At 40.7% G+C, this 27,762-nt stretch overlaps 1 protein-coding gene across 1 annotated transcript in view; it reads left to right on the top strand.

Moving 5' to 3' along the window:
• The window catches only part of MEAK7 (MTOR associated protein, eak-7 homolog), a 133,559-nt gene that overhangs the window by 43,240 nt on the left and 62,557 nt on the right, over positions 1 to 27,762 (top strand). The window contains exons 5-7 of the mRNA XM_053700845.1: positions 10,175 to 10,615; positions 26,249 to 26,367; positions 26,650 to 26,829. Of these exons, the coding sequence (XP_053556820.1) occupies positions 10,175 to 10,615; positions 26,249 to 26,367; positions 26,650 to 26,829 (740 nt within the window). The remainder of the gene's footprint in view (positions 1 to 10,174; positions 10,616 to 26,248; positions 26,368 to 26,649; positions 26,830 to 27,762) is intronic.

The following is a 27,762-nucleotide window of genomic DNA, read 5'->3' as shown; positions in this document are numbered from 1 at the left end:
CTACTGCAGTAATAAACCCTGAGCCGATAAATAAATAAATAAATATGACATGCTGTACAGTGTTTTTTCCTAGAAACCATATTGTCTAAAAATATGTAAAACGATTACATAAGTGTATTAAAACTAAAAGTTGTGAGTACTTAGCCTTTAGCAAGTAGATATGAGGCTGACAGGATTCTTGTCATCAGAGTGTCTGTGTTACAGACACAATCACTTTTACAACACAGACGGCGTCGGCGAAGAAGTGTAGAAAAATTATAGCAAGAGGTCAGGAGCTCAGCACAGCTCATTAGGTTAGAGGAATTTAGAAACGGAGGTTCCTGTGACACTTTTTTTTTTTTTTTTTTTTTAAATTGTGCTGTGCTTTTTGACCATTAAGACACAGAGGCTCAGACTAGAACAGAAAAGTAAAACGAGATAAAGTGAAGCAGAAAGTGTGGGAGATAGTAGCAGACACCGGCAGACAATTCAAGATTTTGCCACACAGAGACAGGAAATATGGAGGTAATTCTGCTAGTGGAAATGGAAGAGGGGCAGTGGTTTGTGCGGAAAGAAAACTAAAATACACACAGCAATTTTAATACACTGATGAAGTGGGGGAGAACATACTAGCATACAATACATATGCAGAGCGTAAGCAACAGTCAAGCCTTCCGGAACAAAAATTACAGCAGACTATTTTGGGAAGGAATAGGCAGCAACACTCATATGTATTAACTGCAGATCAGCGGGAGCGCGTATAAAAACATATTTACGAGTCGATCATGATAGGAAGAAACTAGACATAAACCAACTATGCAAAGCAGTGGGCGGAGCTTGGCATCCATTTTAGGCAGTTACAAAGTTCAAATCTGTTACATTTTCAGCAACTTCTTGAAAGCGTATAGAAGAGGGACATGGTAAAGGATGCTTGTGTGATATGTAAGAATATGTTAAAATACATATATGTTGGGTGTAGACTGTCCCTTTAAATTTCTAGACTTAGTGGTTGATTTGATGTATTCCATTCTATCATTATTGGGATTAACATAACCAAACTTAATATACCTGTAGTTGATTCTCATTATTTCTCACAAATAATATTGGGATCACTGATAATCGTTTGAAATTAACCCAATAGATACTTATAATCAAAAACATCCCAATACTCACTGAGTCAATGTGGCCACTACTTGAAATTATATAGTTCACTGAGTTCGACATCTGTTTTTTTTATATATATATATGGGATGTGAGGATACAAACGGGTAAAGATAAGTCAGGTCATATTTAAAGTATATATAGGGTGTACAAGCTGCGATAATACGAATAAAAAAGAGATCTTTCAATGAGTATGTCTTCCACAAATAGAATATGTGACACAAAATATATAAGTATGTTAGTGTTATTTGAGCATAATTGTATCTTCACTAATAATTTTGAACCAATTTCAACCTTGAAAGCTTAGAATTGCTCCATCATATTGGTGACACACTCACGTTAAATAGAACTAAATGCATAACCACAGTACTTGTTCAACAACCTATAAAATTTAGAAAAATAGTTAATTCCCCATTGTATGATTAATCATCATGATACTATCTGTTATGAACTCCACCTTTTCCTTAGAAATACAAAGAATGTACTCAAAGTGTGTGACAACATATATTCATTAGGTTTAGGCAGGGGGTATTTGTGCGAGCAATGCCTTATTGTTGCCTTGTGTGACATATTTCTAGATAGATATATAAGGTATAATAATGTAATAAGAGGTCATAATGCCCCAAATAATTCTAGCTAGTTCTTTTTCCAGAAGTTGATTATGTCACCTTCTATATTAAAGCCCTCAGGTCTGCGTGTTCTTAACTGAAAGATCCAATAGGCTTCTTGACAGAGCAACTTATTGGCAATGTCACCCCCCTTTCTTGAGTTCTAACTTTTCTATTATCTGCCACTGGAAACTCTTTACATTTTTTCCATGTACTTGAATAAAATGTCTCGCTACGTCAGAACATTCAATATTGTTGTCTATGTTATTCAAATGTTCACGGATACGTGTCCGTGCCTCCCTAGTGGAGCAACCCACATACTGCTTCCTACATGAGATGCAGCTCACCAGGTAAATAACGTTTTGAGTACGACAATTAGTACAATTCTTTAAGAGATAAACTTTCTGTGTAACCATAGATTGAAAGTTTTTAGTTATCCTTGTGCAGCCGCAGGCAATACACTTATTAAAGTGGCACTTGTAGTGTCCCTTTACCTGTAACCAGCTGCTAGTGCTTGGTGGCTTTCTAAGCATGCTTGGGGACAGTATATTACCAATTGTGCAACCTTTCCTGGCTACAAACTTACAACCAGACCGCACAAGGTCTTTCAAACTATCTTCTGCAGTTAGTATTGGTAAGTGTTTATCTATAATACCACAAATTTGCCTATATTGAGGACTATATGTGGTTACAAATATAGGTTTTTGATCATTGAGACCATAGTCTTTCTGTGCTTGTTCCTTAGTCAATAACATCTCCTCCCTATCCATGCGCCTGACTTCCAGAAGTGCTCTATTTACTGTTTTCCTCGAATACCCTCTCTCTAAAAGCTGTGTTTTTAGAATCTCACTATGTTCCTCAAAATCCACTTGATTGGTACAGTTGCGCTTTATGCGTATAAACTGCCCTTTAGCAATACCAAACCCTGTATGTCTAGGGTGATTGCTGTTGGCGTGTAGAATGGCATTAGATGAAATGGGTTTACGATAGAGACTGGTGATGATCTGTCCTGTCTCTAGATCACCTCTTAGATTTAAGTCAAGGTAGGGGATCTGTATCCTATAAGTTTCAGATGTGAATTTCAGACCCACATCATTATGATTCAGCATGGCCACAAAATCAGTTTTGTCTTTCTCACTACCTATCCAGACGATCAAGAGATCGTCTATAAATCTCTTGTATGCTCTTATGTAGCCCCTATAGGGATTCCTTTCTCCATAGACGTGGGACCGCTCCCACCATGCCATGTATATATTTGCATATGAGGGTGCAAATTTTGCTCCCATGGCGGTCCCTGGAGAAAGTATTCACCCTCAAATTTAAAATAATTGTGGTTTAAAAGGAAATCTAAAGCCCTCACCACAAAATCTTTAAGGGGCTCATCATAATTACTGTGACTATCCAAAAGACTCCTTACTGCTTCTAGACCTAGATGGTGCGGTATTGCTGAGTAGAGTCCTACCACATCAATGGTTACCCATGAACATTCTCTACTCCATTCTACTTGTGTAAGACAATTGAGGAGATGTTTTGTGTCCCTCAAATATGAGGGAATCTGTAAAACTATGGGCTGGAGGAGGGACTCGACCCAACTTGATAGATGCTCAAAAAGTGAGCCTATGCCTGAGACTATAGGCCTACCCTTCACCGCCTCCAAGGATTTGTGTACCTTTGGGAGGTGGTGAAAGATAGGTACCACAGGTCTAGCTACATATAGAAAATCAATAGTTTCTTGGTCTAAAATTCCCTCCTCCAGGCCATCGTTAAAATAGTTAATAACTATTTAATAGCTATTGTACCTAGTTAAAATAAATTGAAATTTGCCTGTAAAATAAAAATAAATCCTAAGATAGCTACAATATAATTATTATTTATATTGTAGCTATATTAGGGTTTATTTTAAAGGTATTTAGTTTTAAATAGGATTAATTTAGTTAATAAAAGTTATAATATTTAGATGTATTTAATTAATATTTAAGTTATTTAAGTTAGGGGGGTGTTAGGGTTAGACTTAGGTTTAGGGGTTCATAATTTTATTATAGTGGCGGCGGTGTGGGGGGGGGGAGGATAGGGGTTAATAAATGTATTATAGGTGGCGACGGTGTAGGGGGGGCAGATTAGGGGTTAATAAGTTTAATATAGGTGGCGGCGGGGTCCGGGAGCGGCGGTTTAGGGGTTAAACAATTTAGTTGCGGCAGGATAGGGGTTAATAAATTTATTATAGGTGGCGGCGGTATAGGGGGGCAGGATAGGGGTTACTAGGTATAATGTAGGTGGCGGTGGGCTCCGGGAGCGGCGGTTTAGGGGTTAATACATTTATTATAGTTGCTGCGGGGTCTAGGAGTGGCGGTTTAGGGGTTAATAACTTTATTTAGTTGCGGGGGGGCGCCGGTATAGGGGGTAGAACAGTGTAGTTTAGTGTGGGTGCTTAGTGACAGGCTAGCAATAAAGCTGGGAAAAAGCCGAAGAGCAGCGAGATCGGATGAGTTATAACTATCACAGTCCGCTGCTTGTCGCCCCGTACTTGGTGCGCTGCTTTTTGACAGCTTTATTGATAACTTTGGCGAGATTATTCAGGCCCGCGGCGGATGGTAGGCGAGCTTAGGCGGGCGTATTGGGCCGGCGAAGGCAGGTAAGTAGACACGTTGATAACTAGAGGCCTTTATTTCACTTCAAAAAAGAGCCTCAAATTGATGCATAAATATGGGACACAGTCCATGCATATTAGCAATTGCCCTATACTTTACTGTACATTTGCACTGATGTGCATATGTAGGACATGATGAAATACAGAACATAACATATATGTGAGAATTTCTCACTGAAATTACAAGGAGGACACTGACTAAATATTGCATGTACCTTATGATAAATAATAAAATAGATAAGAGCATAGATGCAAGGATAGTGGACATATATGTAGGGAAGATATGTGCAAATTTTACAGATATACATATGTACAATGAAGAATATGTGCAATCAAAGATACCAGCTGTGAAAGAAGGAGATGGATGGACCATGTTGAAAATTATTTCCAAAAATTTATTAAATCATATTCAGAATTTAGGCCCAAGGGAACTCGGGTCTGAAGTTTAAAGATCCAATACATCTCCCTCTTTCGCAGCAAATAGTCACGATCACCTCCTCTAGGGGGACAGTTAACTTTTTCTATAGCTTGCCATCTTAAACTACTAATATCCTTATTATGATGGCGGAGAAAATGTCTGACCAGTGGTGTACTTGCTTCTCCTGCTTGAATCGTAGACAAATGATTCAGAATGCGGACCTTAATTTCATTAGTGGTTAAACCTACATATTGTAGGTGACAAAGTGTGCAGGTTAGTAAGTAGACAACGTAGGTTGAAGTGCACTTCAAACAACTGTTGATTGGAAGAGTATCTCCAGTGACTTCTGATTTGAAAATATTTGACACTCACAAACCCGACACTTTTGTCTACACTTAAACAAGCCCTTATGAACCAGCTAGGAGCTAGTAGGTTTTTTTAATTCTGGCAATGATGAAGGTGATAATACATTTGCAAGGGTTTTAGCTCTCCTATATGAGCAGCGCAATCCATCGCTGACACACCCCTCCAATTTATCATCAGCAGAAAGAAATTTAAAATGTTTTTTTAACAATCTTACATATTTCGGTGTACTGAGAGCTGAAATCAGTCACACAAGTTACACCTTGGAAGTCCGTGTCAGAGTTGGAGCGCACTTTTGAATGTTTCTGAACCAAAGTGGTTCTGTCAATTCTTTGAACTTGTTGTTCTGCTTTTAGAACAATTCGACTCGAGTAACCTCTTTTCTTTAATCTGTTCCTGAGTTCTAAAGATTGTTCACGGCAGATTTGTTCAAGTGTGCAATTTCTTTTGACCCTGACAAATTGTCCCTTTGCAACTGCGAAGGGAACATGTCGAGGGTGGCAGCTGTTGGCATGCAACAGTGCATTGCCAGCTGTGGGTTTTCTTTAGACTTTACTGATAATCTTTCCTTGTTCAGTTCCTTCTAGGGAGATATCCAAAAAATCAATGGTATTCTTTTGTAACACAGAGGTAAATTTAATACCAATATCATTGTTTAAATAATCAGTAAATTTAGAGAATTCTGAGTCTCTGCCCAACCAGATAAGGTCATCAATATAATGTCCATAATGCTGGACCATATGCCTTTAGGGGGTTACTATCTCCATAGATGTGGGACAGCTCCCACCAACCCATGAAGAGGTTGGCATAGGAGGGCCAAACTTAGCCCCCATTGCTGTCCCACATCTCTAGAGATAGAATTCCCCCTCAAACTTAAAATGGTTATAGGTAAGCAGAAACTCAAGTACCCTGAGAATATATTTTTGGAAATCTTCACTTAGATCTGAATAGTGTTTCAGAAAGAAGGCCACTGCTTCTAAACCCTCTTTATGGGGAATGGAAGAATATAACGCAACTACGTCAATAGTGGCCCATCGATATGAACCAAAATTCCATTTTACACATTCAAGTATATCAATTACGTGTTTAGTATCACTAAGATAGCTATGTAGCGACAGAACAAATGGTTGTAAAATACTGTCTATCCATTGTGACACATGTTCAGTTAAGGAACCTATCCCACTAACTATGGGACGTCCCCTCACCTCACTAACAGATTTATGTATTTTGGGAAGATGGTGAAAGATGGGCACTTTAGGATTGTCAACACATACATAGAAACTCAAAGGTTTTGAGGGCAAAGTGCCCACCTTCCAAACCATCGTCCAAGATGCTAAAAAGTTCACGTTTGTAAATGGTGGTGGGGTCTACAAGCAAAGGGGCATAGTTATCAATATTCTTTAATTGGCGATAGGCTTCTTGAACATAATCTGCTCTATTGAGAACCACAATAGACCTGCCTTTATCCGCCGAACGGACAACTATATCTTCCCTACTCTTAAGCTCATCTAGAGCCAATTTTTCTTGTCTGGTAAGGTTTGATTTGGCCTGACTTACAGTAGTTTTTAAAACTGATAAATCCCATTCAACCCTCTTAAAGAAGGTTTCAAGTACTTGTCCTCTTATATGAATGGGGTAAAAATCTGAGGGTTTTTTAAAACCTCCAAAAGAATTAATGGTATTTGACTTTGTATCTAGAGTGCTTTCTATTAATAAATGTTCAAGTGTGAGAGTATCACAAACTTCACTAAATGTTTGTGTTTAGTTGTACCTGGTAAAGACAGTGTTGCCATTTTCGGAAATTCAATATTGGTCGCTGTCAAGTCTGATTCTCCTTGATAATGCTTTTTTTAAAGTGATATTCCTTATCAATTTAACTTCCAAAAGTGTTTTAAAAATGTCAAAATTACTTGTAGGGGAGAAGTTTAAGCCGTAGCTGAGTACAGATAATTGGGCAGGTGTAAGTATATATCTTGATAAGTTCACAACATTATCAGTTACTTGTATTTTTGTTGCCCCCTGTTCCCTCTGTTGCCTCTCAGCTGATACCGACCCTGACCCTGTTGTGCCCCTAGTCCTATCCCTGATTTCTGTGGAGGAAGACAAAAAACCTGAGCCAGATTCAATTTATCCTCATTAGAGACATTACGGCCCTGTGCGTGTACACCCACTGTATCAGTTTGAGTTAGAAGAGGTAGAACAAAATTGTGAATCTTTGGGTCTAACCACTTGTGGTTGAGTTGTGTTCTGAAAATTACTGACTTGTGGTTGTGTATATGTAGTGGGGGTTTTTAGGATACTCTTTTGGGGTTCATCACCTCCTGAAGCCCCAGCATCATCTCCTGACTCAAACTCACTGCCTGAATATATATATATATATATATATACTATGTATTTATGAATAAATAGAACATATTCTTCTATGTTAAAAACATTGGAATGTAAAATATTCATTTATTCATGTCACGTTAGTGCACTTGCGAATATGCGATCGGGTTTGCTCACAAGTAGGATGTTAAGTTTTCCCCCCACTTTTTTTGCCCCATTGTCTTCTGTTGGGGAAGGTTATGGCACATGTGATATTCTAAGTTTGGCTTTTTACGCTCATCGGGTTAGCGGGCAAGCGAAAACGGTTTACTTTCAACTAGGGCTACCCAATGCGCGCATAAAGCTTACTTCTAGTGGAGTTAACCCTTAAACGGGAGCGTTAAATACCGCTCCACTTGTAATCCCTTCCTTTGTTTAAACAAGTTGCATTTCTGTGTTATGCTGGTGCTAAATACATAGTCACAGATGTGCTCCTGTGCTACTCCAGAAGATGTGTTGTAAATAAGAACCCGGTGTACGAGTAAGTTCTCCAGTCACTACTCACATACTCATCTTAGCAGAAAGGGGGCTGTTCCAGGAGAGAAACTTTGACTACATGTTTAACACACAGTAACATTTTTATTTTTTAAAATAACATTTTCTTAGAAAATAGAGCATGTTCTTGTTACACTGGTTCTTAATAACTGCCCATCTTAAAGGGATATGAAACCCAAAAATGTTTTTTTGAGAATCAGACAGAGCATACAATTTTAAAAAAGTTTCCAATTTACTTCTATTTTGTTGAAGAAATACCTAGGTGGATTTTTAAAATTGCATGCTCTATCTAAATCATAAAATAAGTTTTTTGGGTTTATATCCCTTTAAGGCTATAGCATTAAATCTTTATGTGAAAAACTCTCACTTTAGCTGCTGTAGCTTATACAGCACGCACAAACCCAAACTTTGAATATGAGCCTGCAAGTTAGATGCAGAAACTGCATAGTGTTCAAAAATTGCTATCGGTTAAAGGGGGACAAATGTCAAAATGAATCTTTCAGGATTCAGATGGAGAATGCAGTTTTAAGAGACTTCACAATGTACTTGTATTATCCATAGGTACACTTGCTGAGGCACCAGCTACAGCTGAGCATGTGCAAGATTTCATAGTGTATACACATGAGTCTGTGGGCCCAAAGATCTAAACGTTTCCAAACCAAACATGGTTTTTCTCACCAATCCTTGTAGGGCTGACCTGGTGGAATTATCGTAAAAAAGGGAGAGTCCCTGCCAGTGGCAAAAAGTCTCATATAGAAAGTAATAGAGCCCACTGGAAAGGGACACTTTGTTTCATAGAGTAAAGTTAGCAGTGGGCTGGGGGCGCACTTTAAAAAGTAAATCCTGCAGCCAATGTAAATCGCATTACACTGCTTTCTGCTTATAGCATTTTACAAACACCTATTTTTTCATATGTAGGTGTTTTTCTCTTATAGGGTTATAAGTATTTTGAGTGTTTTAAGAAAAGCTTGTCACCTTTTAGTTTGTAAGAAAAAAAATGAGATCTGTAGTGCGAAGATATTTACAGAATTACGCTGGGATTATAGAGACTGTTTCATATACGCCCATGGATTGTCCTGTCCAGCCCATTTTACGTAAAAACAATAATTATGCTTTTTATTTTGTACTTATAAGTACGGATTTCTATTTTTTTTGTGCATTCAATGTACTTAAATTACGATTTACGCTGTGCATATTTAATACAATTTTATTTCTGTGTAATTTACATACGTGTTTTCAGGATAAAAAGCGGCTTTAGTTCATTCTACTAGGGAAATAGAAGAACAGGTTAGTATTCTTTAATAATCTTGCCAGCACAGAGACCTATAGATCATTGGACCCTTTGAGTGGCTGATGGTTTTCACATGAGACAGAGGGGTGACAAATGAAAATGTTTCAGAAAAAAATCCACCGCTCATTTAGAACTCAGAGTAAGTGCTATTGCATCGTTTTTATTAGGCAGTTGTTGATTATGCAGTTCTACTGTATGTCTATATCCTTTTATTTAAAAAGAATGAATATTTTTTTCAGCCTACATTTTAGAGCATGTGGTGTCATTTTCATGTGTTGACAGTGCAGCTAACTGAACACAGCAAGTGAGCTAGTGACAAAATATATATATGGGCAGCCACCAACTGGCAGCTAGCTTCCAATATCATTGCTGTTCCTGAGCCTACCAAAGTATGCTTTTCAGCAACAGGATACAAAGAGAATAAAGTAAATTTGATAAGAGAAATAATTTAGAAAGTTGTTTAAAATGACATGCTTTATGTAAATTGTAAAAGATTAATTTTTACGTTACTGGCTCTTTAAAGGTAAAGGATATCTTTTCATATAGAGGTTGACCACTGTCACATATGAAAATGTCATCACATTCTCCAAATTTAGTTGAGCAAATATTTATCCTTTATAAATTAATTGATATACAGTTTTTAAACAATAAAATTGCATGCTGTATCTAAATCATGGAATCATTTTTGGGGGTTTCATGTTCCTTTAATATAACCTTAATTTTTGTTTACAGTTTTTATATAGCCTCAAATCACTAAATTATTCAGAAACTTGTGACACATTATTTTTTCCTATTTCCAAACTTGCTAATTTCATCTTTGTTTATGTTATGTTTTCTTTTTTCAGATGGACAGACAATTGAAGGAAAAGAGCTTTTAAATTGTTTCTGTTCACGGGCATCTATTGAAGAATGGTTGTACAAGGTTCCAATGATATCCACTTTGTTACGGGTTGTGTTGACTTTAGGGTTGTCTGTTCTAAAACAACAAACAGATTATGAAACAGAAATCCGCTCTCTGGTGCCTAAGTGCCGGGTTGTGAAGCAGCCATCCTTTGTTAGCCTTTTGGATCTTCCATCTGTAATGTTTCTGAATTACCAACTACCCTCTGAAATGCAGCAGAAGTGGAGACTCCTGTTTTCCTCGCAGATCCATGGCGAGAGCTTCTCCAAGCTTTGTGGTCACCTTGTGGACCAGGGCCCAAGCTTGTTGGTTTTGAAGGATTCAGATGGATTTATCTTTGGGGGGTTTGCATCACAAAATTGGGAGGTTAAACCTCAATTTCAAGGTGAGAGCTTTATTTCCTTCTTACAGACAGATAGAAAGAAGGGTTTAAGAACAGACTAATTTCTAATTAACATGTTCATCAACAAAGATACTTTTTAGAAAGCTAGAATTAAAGGTTTACATAATTTACATGATATTTTTGGGTTTTGTTAGATATTTTAAAATGTTTTTATTTTTAATATGACCCAGTTTCTATGTTTTTTATTACACGGATACATTTGTCAAGCTGCAGCCTAATGCAACCTTTGGTAATGAAGACCACGAAGGACCTTTTGATACGTCATTTAAATACCCTTATGTACAACCCACCCAAAGCTGTACCCAACAAAAATAATAATAATATTCCAATATCTATACACCTAATTATTTTATTAAAATTATATCCTATGATATAGAATGTATGATATTTAGCCTATTCATTTGAAGAAGGTAGAAACTTCCAAGAATTATTAAAAACTTTTCTTTCTATATATAGTGCGGGGAGAGCAGTAATATCACACCCCATGAATAATCTTTAGAAGCTGAATCCCCTGGAATCGTTTTTCTCCTGTAGAGACAAGCAAGTAGTGTTTGTTCCTTACGATGCCCATACTCTGTAGATGTTCTAGCTTTGAGGTTGTATGTTCCTTATTTCATTGTATTGGATTGAAAAGGGATTGTTTTTGGAACTATATTTTTTTTTCTTCAATTCATGAATTGCCTATATTTCCCCGCATGTTTTTTTTGTTAAATGTTGTGCCCAAAATGTTCATTGTAATCTTGGTTCTCTGTGTATAGGGGGATTGCTGTGTGCAGTTTAGCATTTTTGTTACACACCAACAAAACCACTATTTTTTGCTTCTGTAATCCTGGAGTGGCAGTGCAGACGTTAAGCAGCACAGTATTAATGTGTTTTTTTTCCTTCTCAAAGAGCTTCAACAACATTTGGAGAATTTATTAGCAGCTCCTGGTTTCCTCTAAATTTTGCAGTGCTCCTATTTTTCTGTGTGTTCAAATAACTTGTAACTGCTAAGGCATTGTCCATATACTACACTGTATCCAAAATCTTTATTGCAACCAGGAGGCAACAAGGTGTTGAAAAATGTAGCTCATAAAAAGATTCTGCTCAAACTAAACCTATGACTGCACTATTGTGCACCTATAATTTAGCTTGTATAGACACTGTTAGCAGTGCAAACACATCTAATGAAAACTCACAGTTACATGACGGTGACATTAACATACATATTTATAAGCAACTCTTTACAATGTTTACTAAAATAGGTGTCTGCTATGATCATTTTTCAAGGGTCCACCATTTATGTTGCACTATAGTATATAAATATTCCTATTTATTACACTATTTTTATACCCCACAAATAGCTGTTGCAATGACTTGATTGCTCATTCTGAATGAAAAGGGTAACAGAGATTTAATTGTACCCACTCCATATAATAAAAGCTACATACTGTATGTCACCATCAAAGTAGAATTATATTAACTTTTACCAAGTATGCACATTCTGATCCATATTCATTTTCAATTATAGGGCAGGCACAGCCATACAGCCCCAGGATATAAAGTTAGTACCAATAGTCATTTATTTCTCCAACATTGGTGTGTCCGGTCCACGGCGTCATCCTTACTTGTGGGAATATTCTCTTCCCCAACAGGAAATGGCAAAGAGCACAGCAAAAGCTGCCCATATAGCCCCTCCTCTGGCTCCGCCCCCAGTCATTCTCTTTGCCGCTCTGAACAAGTAGCATCTCCACGGAGATGGTGAAGAGTATGTGGTGTTAGTTGTAGTTTTTTATTCTTCTATCAAGAGTTTATTTTAAAATAGTGCCGGTTTGTACTATTTACTCTAAAGCAGAAAAGGATGAAGAGTTCTGTTTAAAAGAGGAGTAGGATTTTAGCAGCAGTAACTAAAATCAATTGCTGTTCCCACGCAGGACTGTTGAGCCCAGATAACTTCAGTTGGGGGGAACAGTTTGCAGACTTTTCTGCTCAAGGTATGACTAGTCCATTTTCTAACAAGACTTAGTAATGCTAGAAGACTGTCATTTTCCCTCTTTGGGATCGGTAAGCCATTTTCTTAGACTCATAACAGAATGAAGGCTTATTAATGGGCTATATACTGGTTGACACTATTGTGGGCTAAATCGATTGCTTTATTTGATATTTATATGTGGTTTGAAGTGTTTTAAAACTTGAGAATAATTTGGTAACGTTTTTAAGCGCCAGGCAGTCGTTTAGACACCTTTCCCAGTCAGGAAGGGCCTTTCACTCTAGTAGGCAGAGCCTCATTTTCGCGCCTTATTTGCGCAGTTTCTTTTGGATGCAGTGCATGCAGCTTCATGTGAGAGGGTCTGGTGGCTATTAAAAACATTCCTGGAAGGCTTATTTCTGTGGCGAATAACCCCCAAGGACAGGTGAAGCCGCAGCAAACGCTGTGGCTGGGACTGTAGTGGGTTTAAAATTGTTAATTAATAAAACAGCTCCGGTTTCCTCATTTAAGGGGTTACAAACTTGAAAATTGGGGTGCAATACTTTTAAAGCATTAAGACACTAGGGTGCAAATTTGGTAAAGATCGGATATTTCCTTCATAGTTTTTTACACATTCAGAAATAAAGTGTGCTCTGTTTAACATTTAAAGAGACAGTAACGGTTTTGTTTAAAAACGGTTTTATTGCATTAATAGCCTGTATAAGCCTGTCTAACATGTCTGTACCTTCAGATAGAACATGTTCTGTATGTATGGAGGCCAAGGTGGTCCCCCCTTCAAATGTATGTGATAATTGTGCCATGGCGTCCAGACAAAGTAAGGACAGTACTGTCACATTTAATAAGGTTGCCCAAGATGATTCATCAAATGAAGGTAGTGGGGGTAGTTCACCATCCTCTCCTTCTGTGTCAATACCAGTTATGCCCGCGCAGGCGACTCCTAGTACATCTAACGCGCCAATGCTTGTTACTATGCAACAATTAACGGCAGTAATGGATAATTCTATAGCTAATATTTTATCCAAAATGCCAGCATTTCAAAGAAAGCGTGATTGCTCAGTTTTAAATACAGTAGAGCAAGAGTGCGCTGACGATAATTTAGCTGTCATACCCTCACACCAGTCAGAATTGGCGGTGAGGGAGGTTTTGTCGGAGGGAGAAATTTCTGATTCAGGAAGAGTTTCTCAACAGGCAGAACCTGATGTTGTGACGTTTAAATTTAAGTTAGAGCATCTCCGCGCCTTACTTAAGGAGGTACTAACTACTCTGGATGATTGTGACTCTTTGTGCAAAATGGACAAATTCCTAGAGGTCCCTGTGCACCCTGATGCCTTTCCGATACCTAAAAGGGTGGCGGACATAGTGACTAAGGAGTGGGAGAAACCAGGCATACCTTTTGTCCCACCTCCTATATTTAAGAAAATGTTCCCCATGGTTGACCCAAGGAAGGACGCATGGCAAACAGTCCCTAAGGTTGAGGGGGCAGTTTCTACGCTAGCCAAACGCACGACTATTCCCATTGAGGACAATTGTGCTTTCAAAGATCCTATGGATAAAAAATTGGAGGGTTTGCTTAAAAAGATTTTTGTTCAGCAAGGTTTCCTCCTCCAACCAATTTCGTGCATTATTCCTGTCACTACGGCGGCATGTTTTTGGTTCGATGAACTAGAAAAGTCGCTCAATAAGGAGACTCCATATGAGGAAGTCATGGACAGAATTCACGCACTTAAGTTAGCTAATTCCTTTATTTTAGATGCCGCTTTGCAATTGGCGAGGTTAGCGGCAAAAAATTCGGGGTTTGCAATTGTGGCGCGCAGAGCGCTCTGGCTAAAGTCTTGGTCGGCGGATGTATCTTCCAAGACAAAATTGCTTAATATTCCTTTCAAAGGTAAGACCCTTTTTGGGCCAGAATTGAAGGAGATTATTTCAGACATCACTGGGGGAAAGGGCCATGCCCTCCCACAGGATAGGCCTTTTAAGGCTAAGAATAAGTCCAATTTTCGTTCCTTTCGTAACTTCAGGAACGGACCGTCTCCTAACTCTGCAGCCTCTAGACAAGAGGGTAACGCTTCCCAGACTAAGCCAGCTTGGAAACCAATGCAAGGCTGGAACAAGGGTAAACAGGCCAAGAAGCCTGCTGCTGCTACCAAGACAGCATGAAGGGGTAGCCCCCGATCCGGGACCGGATCTAGTAGGGGGCAGACTTTCTCTCTTTGCTCAGGCTTGGGCAAGAGATGTTCCGGATCCCTGGGCACTAGAAATAGTCTCTCAGGGTTATCTTCTAGAATTCAAGGAACTTCCTCCAAGGGGAAGGTTCCACATGTCTTGCTTATCTTCAGACCAGATAAAGAGACAGGCATTCTTACATTGCGTAGGAGACCTATTAAAGATGGGAGTGATACACCCAGTTCCAACAGCGGAACAAGGTCAGGGGTTTTACTCAAACCTGTTTGTAGTTCCCAAAAAAGAGGGAACTTTCAGACCAATTCTGGATTTAAAAATTCTAAACAAATTCCTCAGAGTTCCATTGTTCAAAATGGAAACCATTCGAACTATTTTACCTACAATCCAGGAGGGTCAATATATGACTACCGTGGATTTAAAGGATGCGTACCTACATATTCCTATCCACAAAGATCATCATCAGTTCCTAAGGTTCGCCTTTCTGGACAAACATTACCAGTTCGTGGCTCTTCCGTTCGGTTTAGCCACTGCTCCCAGAATCTTCACAAAGGTGCTAGGGTCCCTTCTAGCGGTTCTAAGACCGAGGGGCATTGCAGTGGCACCTTACCTAGACGACATTCTAATCCAAGCGTTGTCCCTTTCCAGATCAAAGGCTCATACAGACATTGTATTAGCCTTTCTCAGGTCTCACGGGTGGAAGGTGAACGTGGAAAAGAGTTCCCTGTCCCCGTCTACAAGAGTTCCCTTTCTGGGAACAATAATAGATTCTTTAGAAATGAAGATCTTTCTGACAGAGGTCAGAAAATTAAAGCTTCTAAAGGCTTGTCAAGTTCTTCATTCTATTCCTCAGCCTTCCATAGCTCAGTGAATGGAAGTAATAGGTCTAATGGTGGCAGCAATGGACGTGGTTCCTTTTGCTCGAATTCATCTAAGGCCATTGCAACTTTGCATGCTAAGACAGTGGAATGGGGATTATGCAGACTTGTCTCCCCAGATTCAAGTAGACCAGTTAGCCAGAGACTCTCTCCGTTGGTGGTTGACTCAGGATCACCTGTCTCAGGGAATGAGTTTCCGCAGACCAGAGTGGGTCATTGTCACGACCGACGCCAGTCTATTAGGCTGGGGCGCGGTCTGGGACTCCCTGAAAGCTCAGGGTCTATGGTCTCGGGAAGAGTCTCTTCTCCCAATAAACATCCTGGAACTGAGAGCGATATTCAATGCGCTCCGGGCTTGGCCTCAACTAGCGAAGGCCGGATTCATAAGATTCCAGTCGGACAACATGACGACTGTAGCTTACATCAACCATCAGGGAGGAACAAAGAGTTCCTTGGCGATGAGAGAGGTATCCAAGATCATCAAATGGGCGGAGGATCACTCCTGCCATCTATCTGCAATTCACATCCCAGGAATAGACAACTGGGAGGCGGATTATTTGAGTTGTCAGACTTTCCATCCGGGGGAGTGGGAACTCCACCCGGAGGTCTTTGCCCAGTTAACTCAATTATGGGGCATTCCAGACATGGATCTGATGGCGTCTCGTCAGAACTTCAAGGTTCCTTGCTACGGGTCCAGATCCAGGGATCCCAAGGCGAGACTGGTGGATACATTAGTGGCGCCTTGGTCGTTCAACCTAGCTCATGTGTTTCCACCGTTTCCTCTCCTTCCCAGGCTCGTAGCCAGGATCAAACAGGAGAAGGCCTCGGTGATTCTGATAGCTCCTGCGTGGCCACGCAGGACTTGGTATGCAGACCTGGTGAATATGTCATCGGCTCCACCTTGGAAGCTACCTTTCTAGTACAAGGTCCATTCGAACATCCAAATCTAGTTTCTCTGCAGCTGACTGCTTGGAAATTGAACGCTTAATTTTATCCAAGCGTGGGTTTTCAAATTCAGTGATAGATACTCTGGTCCAAGCCAGAAAACCTGTGACTAGAAAGATTTACCATAAAATATGGAAAAGATATATCTGTTGGTGTGAATCCAAGGGATTCTCAGGAGTAAAATTAAAATTCCTAAGATTCTTTCCTTTCTCCAAGAGGGTTTGGATAAAGGGTTGTCAGCGAGTTCTCTAAAAGGACAGATTTCTGCTTTATCTGTTTTGTTACACAAACGCCTGGCAGCTGTGCCAGATGTACAAGCTTTTGTACAGGCTTTGGTCAGAATCAAGCCTGTTTACAGACCCATGACTCCTCCTTGGAGTCTAAATTTAGTTCTTTCAGTTCTTCAAGGGTTCCATAGATATCAAGTTACTATCTTGGAAAGTTCTGTTTTTGGTTGCTATTTCTTCTGCTAGAAGAGTTTCTGAATTATCTGCTTTGCAGTGTGATCCACCCTAATCTGGTGTTCCATTCAGATAAGGTCGTTTTGCGTACCAAACCTGGTTTTCTTCCAATAGTAGTTTCCAACAAGAATATTAACCAGGAAATAGTTGTTCCTTCTCTGTGTCCGAATCCAGTTTCAAAGAAGGAACGTTTGTTACACAATTTAGATGTGGTCCGTGCTTTAAAGTTCTATTTAGACGCATCAAAGGATTTCAGACAAACTTCATCTTTGTTTGTCGTTTACTCTGGTAAGAGGAGAGGACAAAAAGCTACCTCTCTTTCTTTCTGGCTGAAAAGCATCATCCGATTGGCTTATGAGACTGCCGGACGGCAGCCTCCTGAACGAATCACAGCTCACTCTACTAGGGCTGTGGCTTCCACATGGGCCTTCAAGAACGAGGCTTCTGTTGATCAGATATGTAAGGCAGCGACTTGGTCTTCTCTGCACACTTTTGCCAAATTTTACAAATTCGATACTTCTTCTTCGGAGGCTATTTTTGGGAGAGAGGTTTTGCAAGCCGTGGTGCCTTCCGTTTAGGTAACCTGATTTGCTCCCTCCCTTCATCCGTGTCCTAAAGCTTTGGTATTGGTTCCCACAAGTAAGGATGACGCCGTGGACCGGACACACCATTGTTGGAGAAAACAGAATTTATGCTTACCTGATAAATTTCTTTCTCCAACGGTGTGTCCGGTCCACGGCCCGCCCTGGTTTTTTAATCAGGTTTGAAAAATTTCTTTCTCTATACTCTACAGTCACCACGGCACCCTATAGTTTCTCCTTTTTTTTTTCCTAACCGTCGGTCGAATGACTGGGGGGCAGAGGGGCTATATGGGCAGCTTTTGCTGTGCTCTTTGCCATTTCCTGTTGGGGAAGAGAATATTCCCACAAGTAAGGATGACGCCGTGGACCGGACACACCGTTGGAGAAAGAAATTTATCAGGTAAGCATAAATTCTGTTTTTTGTGTAATCAATACTTACCAACAGCAAGTCTGTCCTGGACCGCCTGCTACTTCTTCCCTCTTCAGAAATGAGCATGGTAAAACCTCATAGTGCCTGGTGCCATTTAAAAAAAAGCAAGCTATAAAAAAAGAAAAACGCATCTAATCAGGTCTCCTGGCTGTGCACACTAAAATAATATGTACACTTGCATACCACTGCACACCTTTAGAGGGAGTTGTGGACTCCTCATTTGAAAACAGCTAATCCACTCTTTCACATGACAGGTATTGATTGTCTGTGTGTGTATGTTGCATGCTGTGGGCTCCTTTAAACCCACTGCCCCATACAATAAATAGGTAAGGTACAATAAATTAGGAATTTTGTAGCAATCACCTACTGAGGACAAAGGTATGAGACTCAACAGTGAAAACATGGGACTCTCTTCCAAATTTGGGGTCTTATGCCCCTCTGTTTTTTTTTTAGGGAATTGGTCCTCTAAAAGTGCCCCTTGCCCGGTATAATACACTGCAAGGGTGCTTAGTATGATGATTACCAAAAAATTAGCGGAGGTGTGACCTCATGTATAAAAGGAGAAAGCCCTCTTTCACATGAGGGGTTGGATATCCCACTAATTAAATCAGAGTAAGAGATAGGGTTGTAATTGTATATTATATCCCACCACTAGAAATGACCTAGTTTCTAGTGGAGCAGGTTATCACCAGTTTAATGATGAGCAGCTGCATGTTAAAGGAACAAGTGGCCCCTCATTTAAAAGAAGGTTTTCTTTCACTTGTCCTCTACCATAAAGAGGGGGCTATATGAGCTCTGTTACAGCCCCTCTCCTCTCAGGGTAAACAGAACATGGCTGCTGCAGGTTATTGCTGTCTTTATGGTCAATACCTACAGGGTGAGACATTTCCCTGTAAGCGCTGTGGATGCGGCTATATAAATGTTTAAAGCCTGCCTTGCCAGCCCCAGCCTTATTAACAAGGAAATCATTGCTGCTTCAGGGGCTTCCTTGTTCCCTGTGACATCATGCAAACAACAGTGATGGGGATGGAGACTGCAATCTCCTTTCCCAACTGCAGTGTTAGGGGTATCCCCAAGAACTAGCACAAAAAAAGAGAAAAAGAAAACAAATGTGTTTTGTAATATATGTAGTTTTGAGATTTTATTGTTTTTACCTATTGTTAAAGCCGGACACCAGTGCCTACATTTAGCCACCAATCAGCAAGCGATACCCTGGTGCTGAACCAAAAATGGACCGATACCTAAGCTTACATGTCTGCCTTTCAAATAAAGATACCAATAGAACAAAAATAATTGATAATAGGAGTAAATTAGAAAGTTGCTTAAAATTGCATGTTATATCTGAATCCTGAAAGAAAAAATGTGAGTTTAGTATGCCTTTAATTTTAAACAATTTATTTTATTTTACTATGTGTGTGAGCTGGATGATACTAAGGGAGAATGAAAAATTTGGCGATTTCATTTCTTCTTTTTTTTTTCTCCCACATAAATAAAAAAAATAAATAAACCAGAATTTAAAATCAAGTTATAATACACAAGTAGGTGCAGCTCCTGAGCAGAACGTGACTGGTGAATTAATTAGTAGCATCATAGCAGCTTGTCACTGGCTGTTTTCTGCTCAGAAGCTGCAGTGTTGTGGCTGCTGAACAGGATATGATCTGTATTTACCACCTATAATGAATTGGCACATTTTATTTTCTCCAACATTGGTGTGTCCGGTCCACGGTGTCATCCATTACTTGTGGGATATTCTCCTCCCCCACAGGGAAAGGCAAGGAGAGCACACAGCAAGAGCTGTCCATATAGTCCCTCCCAGGCTCCGCCCCCCAGTCATTCTCCTTGCCGCTCTGAGCAAGTAGCATCTCCTCGGGGATGGTGAGGAGTTTGTGGTGTTTAGTTGTAGTTTTTTATTCTTCTATCAAGAGTTTGTTATTTTAAAATAGTGCTGGTATGTACTATTTACTCTGAAACAGAAAGAGATGAAGAGTTCTGTTTGTGAGAGGAATATGATTTTAGCAGCAGTAACTAAAATCGTTTGCTGTTTCCACATAGGACTGTTGAGATGAGATAACTTCAGTTGGGGGGAACAGTTTGCAGACTTTTCTGCTCAAGGTATGACTAGCCATATTTCTAACAAGACTGTGTAATGCTGGAAGGCTGTCATTTTCCCCTCATGGGGATCGGTAAGCCATTTTCTTAGTCTCAAACAGAATAAAGGGCTTATTATGGGCTATAAACTGGTAGACACTTTTAGGGGCTAAATCGATTGCTTTATTTAAGTATTATATGCAGTTTGAAGTTGTATTTCACACTTTTATAACATTGGGGAACGTTTTTAGCACCAGGCACTTGTTAAGACACCTTCCCAGTCAGGAAGGGCCTTTCTCTGTAGTAGGCAGAGCCTCATTTTCGCGCCATTACTGTGCAGTTAATTTTGAGTTCAGTACATGCAGCTGCATGTGTGAGGGTCTGGAATCCACTAAAAACGTTCCTAGAAGGCTTCATTTGGTATCATATACCCCCCTGGGATTGGTGAAGTTGCAGCAAAGGCTGTGGCTGGGACTGTAAGGGGGTTAAAATTAAAAACGGCTCCGGTTTCCACATTTTAAGGGTTAACAGCTTGAAAATTGGGGTGCAATACTTTGAATGTATTAAGACACTGTACTGTGGTGAAAATTTGGTAAAGATTGGATAATTCCTTCATAGTTTTTCACATATTCAGTAATAAAGTGTGCCCTGTTTAACATTTAAAGAGACAGTAACGGTTTTGTTTTAAAACGGTTTTTGTGCTTTATTAACCAGTTTAAGCCTGTTTAACATGTCTGTACCTTCAGATAGATCATGTTCTGTATGTATGGTAGCCAATGTGGTTCCCCCTTCAAATATAGTGTGATAATTGTGCCATTGCGTCCAAACAAAGTAAGGACAGAACTGTCACAAATTGTAATGTTGCCCAGGATGATTCCTCAGATGAAGGAAGTAGACATGGTTCTACATCATCTCCTTCTGTGTCTATACCAGTTATGCCCGCGCAGGCGACCCCTAGTACTTCTAGCGCGCCAATGCTTGTTACTATGCAGTAATTGACGGCAGTAATGGATAACTCCATAGCTAATATTTTATCCAAAATGCCAGCATTTCAGAGAAAGCGCGATTGCTCTGTTTTAAACACTGTAGAGCAGGAGGGCGCTGATGATAATTTTTCTGTCATACCCTCACACCAATCTGAAGTGGCAGTGAGGGAGGGTTTGTCAGATGGGGAAATTTCTGATTCAGGAAGAATTTCTCAGCAGGCAGAACCTGATGTTGTGACATTTAAATTTAAATTAGAGCATCTCCACGCATTACTTAAGGAGGTGCTATCTACTCTGGATGATTGTGACAATCTGGTCAACCCAGAAAAATTGTGCAAGATGGACAGTTCCTTGAGGTCCCGGTGCACCCTGATGCTTTTCCGATACCTAAACGAGTGGCGGACATAGTGAATAAGGAGTGGGAGAAGCCAGGCATACCTTTTGTCCCTCCTCCTATATTTAAGAAATTGTTCCCTATGGTCGACCCCAGGAAGGACACATGGCAAACAGTCCCTAAGGTCGAGGGGGAGTTTTCTACGCTAGCCAAGCGCACGACCATTCCTATTGAGGACAATTGTGCTTTCAAAGATCCTATGGATAAAAAATTGGAGGGTTTGCTTAAAAAGATTTTTGTACAGCAAGGTTACCTCCTTCAACCTATTTCGTGCATTATTCCTGTCACTACAGAGGCGTGGTTCTGGTTCGAGGAACTGGAAAAGTCGCTCAGTAGGGAGACTCCGTATGAGGAAGTCATGGACAGAATTTACGCACTTAAGTTAGCTAATTCCTTTATTTTAGACGCCGCTTTGCAGTTAGCGAGGTTAGCGGCAAAAAATTCAGGGTTTACAATTGTGGCGCGCAGAGCGCTCTGGCTAAAGTCTTGTTCGGCGGATGTATCTTCCAAGACAAAATTGCTTAATACCCCTTTCAAAGGTAAGACCCCTTTTGGGCCAGAATTGAAAGAGATTATTTCAGTCATCACTGGGGGAAAGGGCCATGCCCTCCCACAAGATAAACCTTTCAAGGCTAAGAATAAGTCCAATTTTCGTTCCTTTCGCAATTTCAGGAACGGACCGGCTTCCAACTCGGCAGCCTCTAGACAAGAGGGTAACGCTTCCCAGACTAAACCAGCTTGGAAATCAATGCAAGGCTGGAACAAGGGTAAACAGGCCAAGAAACCTGCTGCTGCTACCAAGACAGCATGAAGAGGTAGCCCCCGATCCAGAACCGGATCTAGTAGGGGGCAGACTCTCTCTCTTTGCTCAGGCTTGGGCAAGAGATGTTCAGGATCCCTGGGCACTAGAAATAGTCTCTCAGGGTTATCTTCTAGAATTCAAGGAACTACCCCCAAGGGGAAGGTTCCACATGTCTCACTTATCTTCAAACCAAGTAAAGAGACAGGCATTCTTACATTGTGTAGAAGACCTGTTAAAGATGGGAGTGATACTCCCAGTTCCAACTGTGGAACAAGGTCAGGGGTTTTACTCAAATCTGTTTGTAGTTCCCAAAAAAAGAGCGAACTTTCAGACCAATTCTGGATTTAAAAATTCTAAACAAATTTCTCAGAGTGCCATCGTTCAAAATGGAAACTATTCGAACGATTTTACCTACAATCCAGGAGGGTCAATTTATGACTACCGTGGATCTAAAGGATGCGTATCTGCATATTCCTATCCACAAAGATCATCATCAGTTCCTAAGGTTCGCCTTTCTGGACAAACATTACCTATTGTGGCTCTCCCAATTCGGACTAGCCACTGCTCCAAGGATTTTCACAAAGGTGCTCGGGTCCCTTCTAGCGGTTCTAAGTCCCAGGGGCATTGCAGTGGCACCTTACTTGGACGACATCCTAATTCAAGCGTCGTCTCTTTCAAAGACAAAGGCTCACACAGACATAGTTCTAGCCTTTCTCAGATCTCACGGGTGGTAGGTGAACATAGAAAAAAGTTCCCCGTCTCCGTCAACAAGAGTCCCTTTCTTGGGAACAATAATAGATTCTTTAGAAATGAAGATTTTCCTGACAGATGTCAGAGAGTCAAAGCTTCTAAACGCTTGTCAAGTTCTTCACTCTGTTCTACGGCCTTCCATAGCTCAGTGCATGGAAGTAGTAGGGTTGATGGTTGCAGCAATGGACATAGTTCCTTTTGCGCGAATTCATCTAAGACCATTACAACTGTGCATGCTCAAACAGTGGAATGGGGACTATACAGACTTGTCTCCAGTGATTCAAGTAGATCAGAAGACCAGAGACTCAGGATCACCTGTCCCAGGGAATGAGCTTCCGCAGACCAGAGTGGGTCATTGTCACGACCGACGCCAGTCTATTAGGCTGGGGCGCGGTCTGGGATTCCCTGAAAGCTCAGGGTCTATGGTCTCGGGAAGAGTCTCTTCTCCCGATAAACATCCTGGAACTGAGAGCGATATTCAATGCTCTCCGGGCTTGGCCTCAACTAGCAAAGGCCAGATTCATAAGATTCCAATCGGACAACATGACGACTGTTGCTTACTTCAACCATCAGGGGGGAACAAGGAGTTCCCTGGCGATGAGAGAGGTGACCAAGATCATCAAATGGGCGGAGGATCACTCCTACCACCTGTCTGCGATCCACATCCCAGGAGTGGAAAACTGGGAGGCAGATTATCTGAGTCGTCAGACCTTTCATCCGGGGGAGTGGGAACTCCACCCGGAGGCGTTTGCCCAGTTGACCCAATTATGGGGCATTCCAGACATGGATCTGATGGCGTCTCATCAGAACTTCAAGGTTCCTTGCTACGGGTCCAGATCCAGGGATCCCAAGGCGACTCTAGTGGATGCATTAGTGGCGCCTTGAACTTTCAACCTAGCTTATGCGTTTCCACCGTTCCTTCTCATTCCCAGGCTGGTAGCCAGGATCAAACAGGAGAAGGCCTCAGTGATTTTGATAGCTCCTGCGTGGCCACGCAGGACTTGGTATGCAGACCTGGTGAATATGTCATCGGCTCCACCATGGAAGCTACCTTTGAGACAGGATCTTCTAGTACAAGGTCCATTCGAACATCCAAATCTAGTTTCTCTCCAGCTGACTGCTTGGAAATTGAACGCTTGATTTTGTCTAAGCGTGGGTTTTCGGATTCTGTGATAGATACTCTGGTACAAGCCAGAAAACCTGTGACTAGAAAGATTACCATAAAATATGGAAAAGATATATCTGTTGGTGTGAATCCAAGGGATTCTCATGGAGTAAGATTAAAATTCCTAGGATCCTTTCCTTTCTCCAAGAAGGTTTGGATAAGGGATTATCAGCGAGTTCTCTAAAAGGACAGATTTCTGCTTTATCTGTCTTGTTACACAAACGACTGGCAGCTGTGCCAGATGTTCAAGCTTTTGTTCAGGCTTTGGTCAGGATCAAGTCTGTTTACAGACCCTTGACTCCTCCCTGGAGTCTAAATTTGGTTCTTTCAGTTCTTCAAGGGGTTCCGTTTGAACCCTTACATTCCATAGATATCAAGTTGTTATCTTGGAAAGTTCTGTTTTTGGTTGCTATTCTTCTGCTAGAAGAGTTTCTGAATTATCTGCTCTGCAGTGTAATCCGCCCTATCTGGTGTTCCATTCAGATAAGGTTGTTTTGCGTACTAAACCTGGTTTCCTTCCAAAGGTTGTTTCCAACAAGAATATTAACCAGGAAATAGTTGTGCCTTCTTTGTGTCCGAATCCAGTTTCAAAGAAGGAACGCTTGTTACACAATTTAGATGTAGTCCGTGCTTTAAAGTTCTATTTAGAAGCAACAAAGGATTTCAGACAAACGTCTTCTCTGTTTGTAGTTTATTCTGGCAAGAGGACAGGTCAAAAAAGCTACTGCTACCTCTCTTTCCTTTTGGCTGAAAAGCATCATACGATTGGCTTACGAGACTGCCGGACGGCAGCCTCCTGAACGAATCACAGCTCACTCTACTAGGGCTGTGGCTTCCACATGGGCCTTCAAGAACGAGGCTTCTGTTGATCAGATATGTAAGGCAGCGACCTGGTCTTCTCTGCACACTTTGTCCAAATTCTACAAATTTGATACTTTTGCTTCTTCGGAGGCTATTTTTGGGAGAAAGGTTTTGCAAGCCGTGGTGCCTTCTGTTTAGGTAACCTGATTTGCTCCCTCCCTTCATCCGTGTCCTAAAGCTTTGGTATTGGTTCCCACAAGTAATGGATGACACCGTGGACCGGACACACCAATGTTGGAGAAAACAGAATTTATGCTTACCTGATAAATTACTTTCTCCAACGGTGTGTCCGGTCCACGGCCCGCCCTGGTTTTTTAATCAGGTTTGAAGAATTTCTTTCTCTATACACTACAGTCACCACGGCACACTATAGTTTCTCCTTTTTTTCTCCTAACCGTCGGTCGAATGACTGGGGGGGGCGGAGCCTGGGAGGGACTATATGGACAGCTCTTGCTGTGTGCTCTCCTTGCCTTTCCCTGTGGGGGAGGAGAATATCCCACAAGTAATGGATGACACCGTGGACCGGACACACCGTTGGAGAAAGTAATTTATCAGGTAAGCATAAATTCTGTTTTTGCTTTAGTGTGTCCCCTTTACATTGGGGGAAGAACAGTAATTTAAAGACAATGATTAAAACGCATTGTAATTTTACTTTGTTTTAATTTACCCTAGCACTTAATTATAATATATTCTGTCTAAGGAACATAGAAGCACAAAGAGAACATGCTCTGATGTGTGAGATAATTTAATTATTGCACTACTGCTTACATATAACTGTGTGTTTAACTACTGTACTCGGGTTAAACACATATTTAAAGTCCACTCCCAAGCAGCAAAGCTGGACACATCTGGTGAGCAAATGACAAGAGGCATATATGTTTAGCCACCTATCACTAGCTAGCTGCTAGTAGTGCATTGCTGTCCGAGAGCATACCTAGGTATGCTTTTCAACAAAAGATACCAATAAGAGTTAATTTGTTAACAGAAGTCCCTTAAAAACATGTGCTGTATCTGAACCATGAAATATTATTTTTGTTTTTATGTCCCTTTAAATCTTTACTATAAAGTTGCTTGATTTTTTTTTTTATTTGTATTGTCATTTAAATGACTTTTTCTTTCTGTTACAGGAGACAGCAGATGTGTCTTGTTCTCCATTTTCCCACATCTCAATGTGTACACGTATACAGGATACAACGATCATTATATGTATCTGAACCACGGGCAGCAAACCATGCCTAATGGACTGGTAAGTGCCGACTACATGTTCTCTAATTATGTAGTAGTCTAGGAGTAGCTGTTTATTGTATGTGTGTGTCTCACTCTCTCTCACTCCATTCTGTATAATCCATCTGATGTTGTTTAGTTGTATTCTACATTAGTGTGACCATCAGTAGATAAATTGTGCTTGAAAGGAAGTACATGATTGGATGGTTATGTCCACAGTGCATTAGCTTCAGGTGAGTTTGTTTGCCCAGTCTGCTGCTTTTCGAGGAAAGTAATCTACAAAATCTTATTTTCTAACTTGCAGGGAATGGGGGGGCAACACAATTATTTTGGACTATGGATAGACAGTAATTTTGGATCAGGACACAGCAAAGCTAAACCCAGCTGCACTACATACAATAGCCCCCAGCTCTCTGCCAAAGAAGAATTCACCATTGATGCAATAGAAGTTTGGGCTGTTGGAGAACTGTCTGAAGAGCTAGTGGTAAGTAAGCAACCCTGGCATACCTATAGGGCATTTCAATATAATGGTCTTGTGACGTACGTACCAATGCTAAAACTGAACTACAAGGTCCAGCATTTATTCAGTGGTTTAGGTACGTCCATAATAAGATGATTACTGCAGCAAGACTGTATTGTCACAGTGACACACAAAAAAATTTAAAGAAACCTTTCTAATACGAGTCATCATGAAAAACAGACATTGTTTCAAAGACATTTTTTGAGTCAAAATCACATAAAAAATTAAACCGTACTTTCCACAGTTAAATGCAAAAAAATCTTCTTGTCATATACACCAGGTACAAAGCATACACTTCTAGAGGCCTATCTATCAAGCTCTGTACGGAGCTTGAGGCCCGTGTTTCTGGCGATCCTGCAGGCTCGCCAGAAACACTAGTTACAAAGACCGCTGCTCCATAACCCTGTCCGCCTGCTCTGATGAGGCGGACAGGAATCGCTGGAATTCAAACCGATAGAGTATGATCGGGTTGATTGACACCCCCCTGCTGGCGGCCGATTGGTCGCGAGTCTGCAGGGTTAGGCGTTGCACCAGCAGCTCACAAGAGCTGCTGGTGCAATGCTGAATATGGAGAGCGTATTGCTCTCCGCATTCAGCGATGTCTGTCGGACCTGATCCGCACTGTCGGATCAAGTCCGACAGACATTTCATAAATAGGCCTCCTAGAGTCTACTGGCATAAAGTATTTAAAGGGGCATTTGAATACAAAAATAAAATGCATTAATAGCCCTTTTTTACTATGGGCCTGATGATATAAAGCTCTCCGCTCGCGTAAGAACATTTAAAATGATCCTCCAGCACTGTGAGGTTCTTCATGAGATTCTAAAAAGGCATATTTTACTATACTTCTCCAAGGGGCATTCTCTACATTCTGAATGTGAAGAAGACAAGCCCAGT

Source organism: Bombina bombina, chromosome 1 (genome assembly GCF_027579735.1).
Source record: "Bombina bombina isolate aBomBom1 chromosome 1, aBomBom1.pri, whole genome shotgun sequence".
In the NCBI taxonomy this organism is placed as follows: Eukaryota; Metazoa; Chordata; class Amphibia; order Anura; family Bombinatoridae; genus Bombina; species Bombina bombina.
This window is presented reverse-complemented; position numbering and strand designations above follow the sequence as displayed.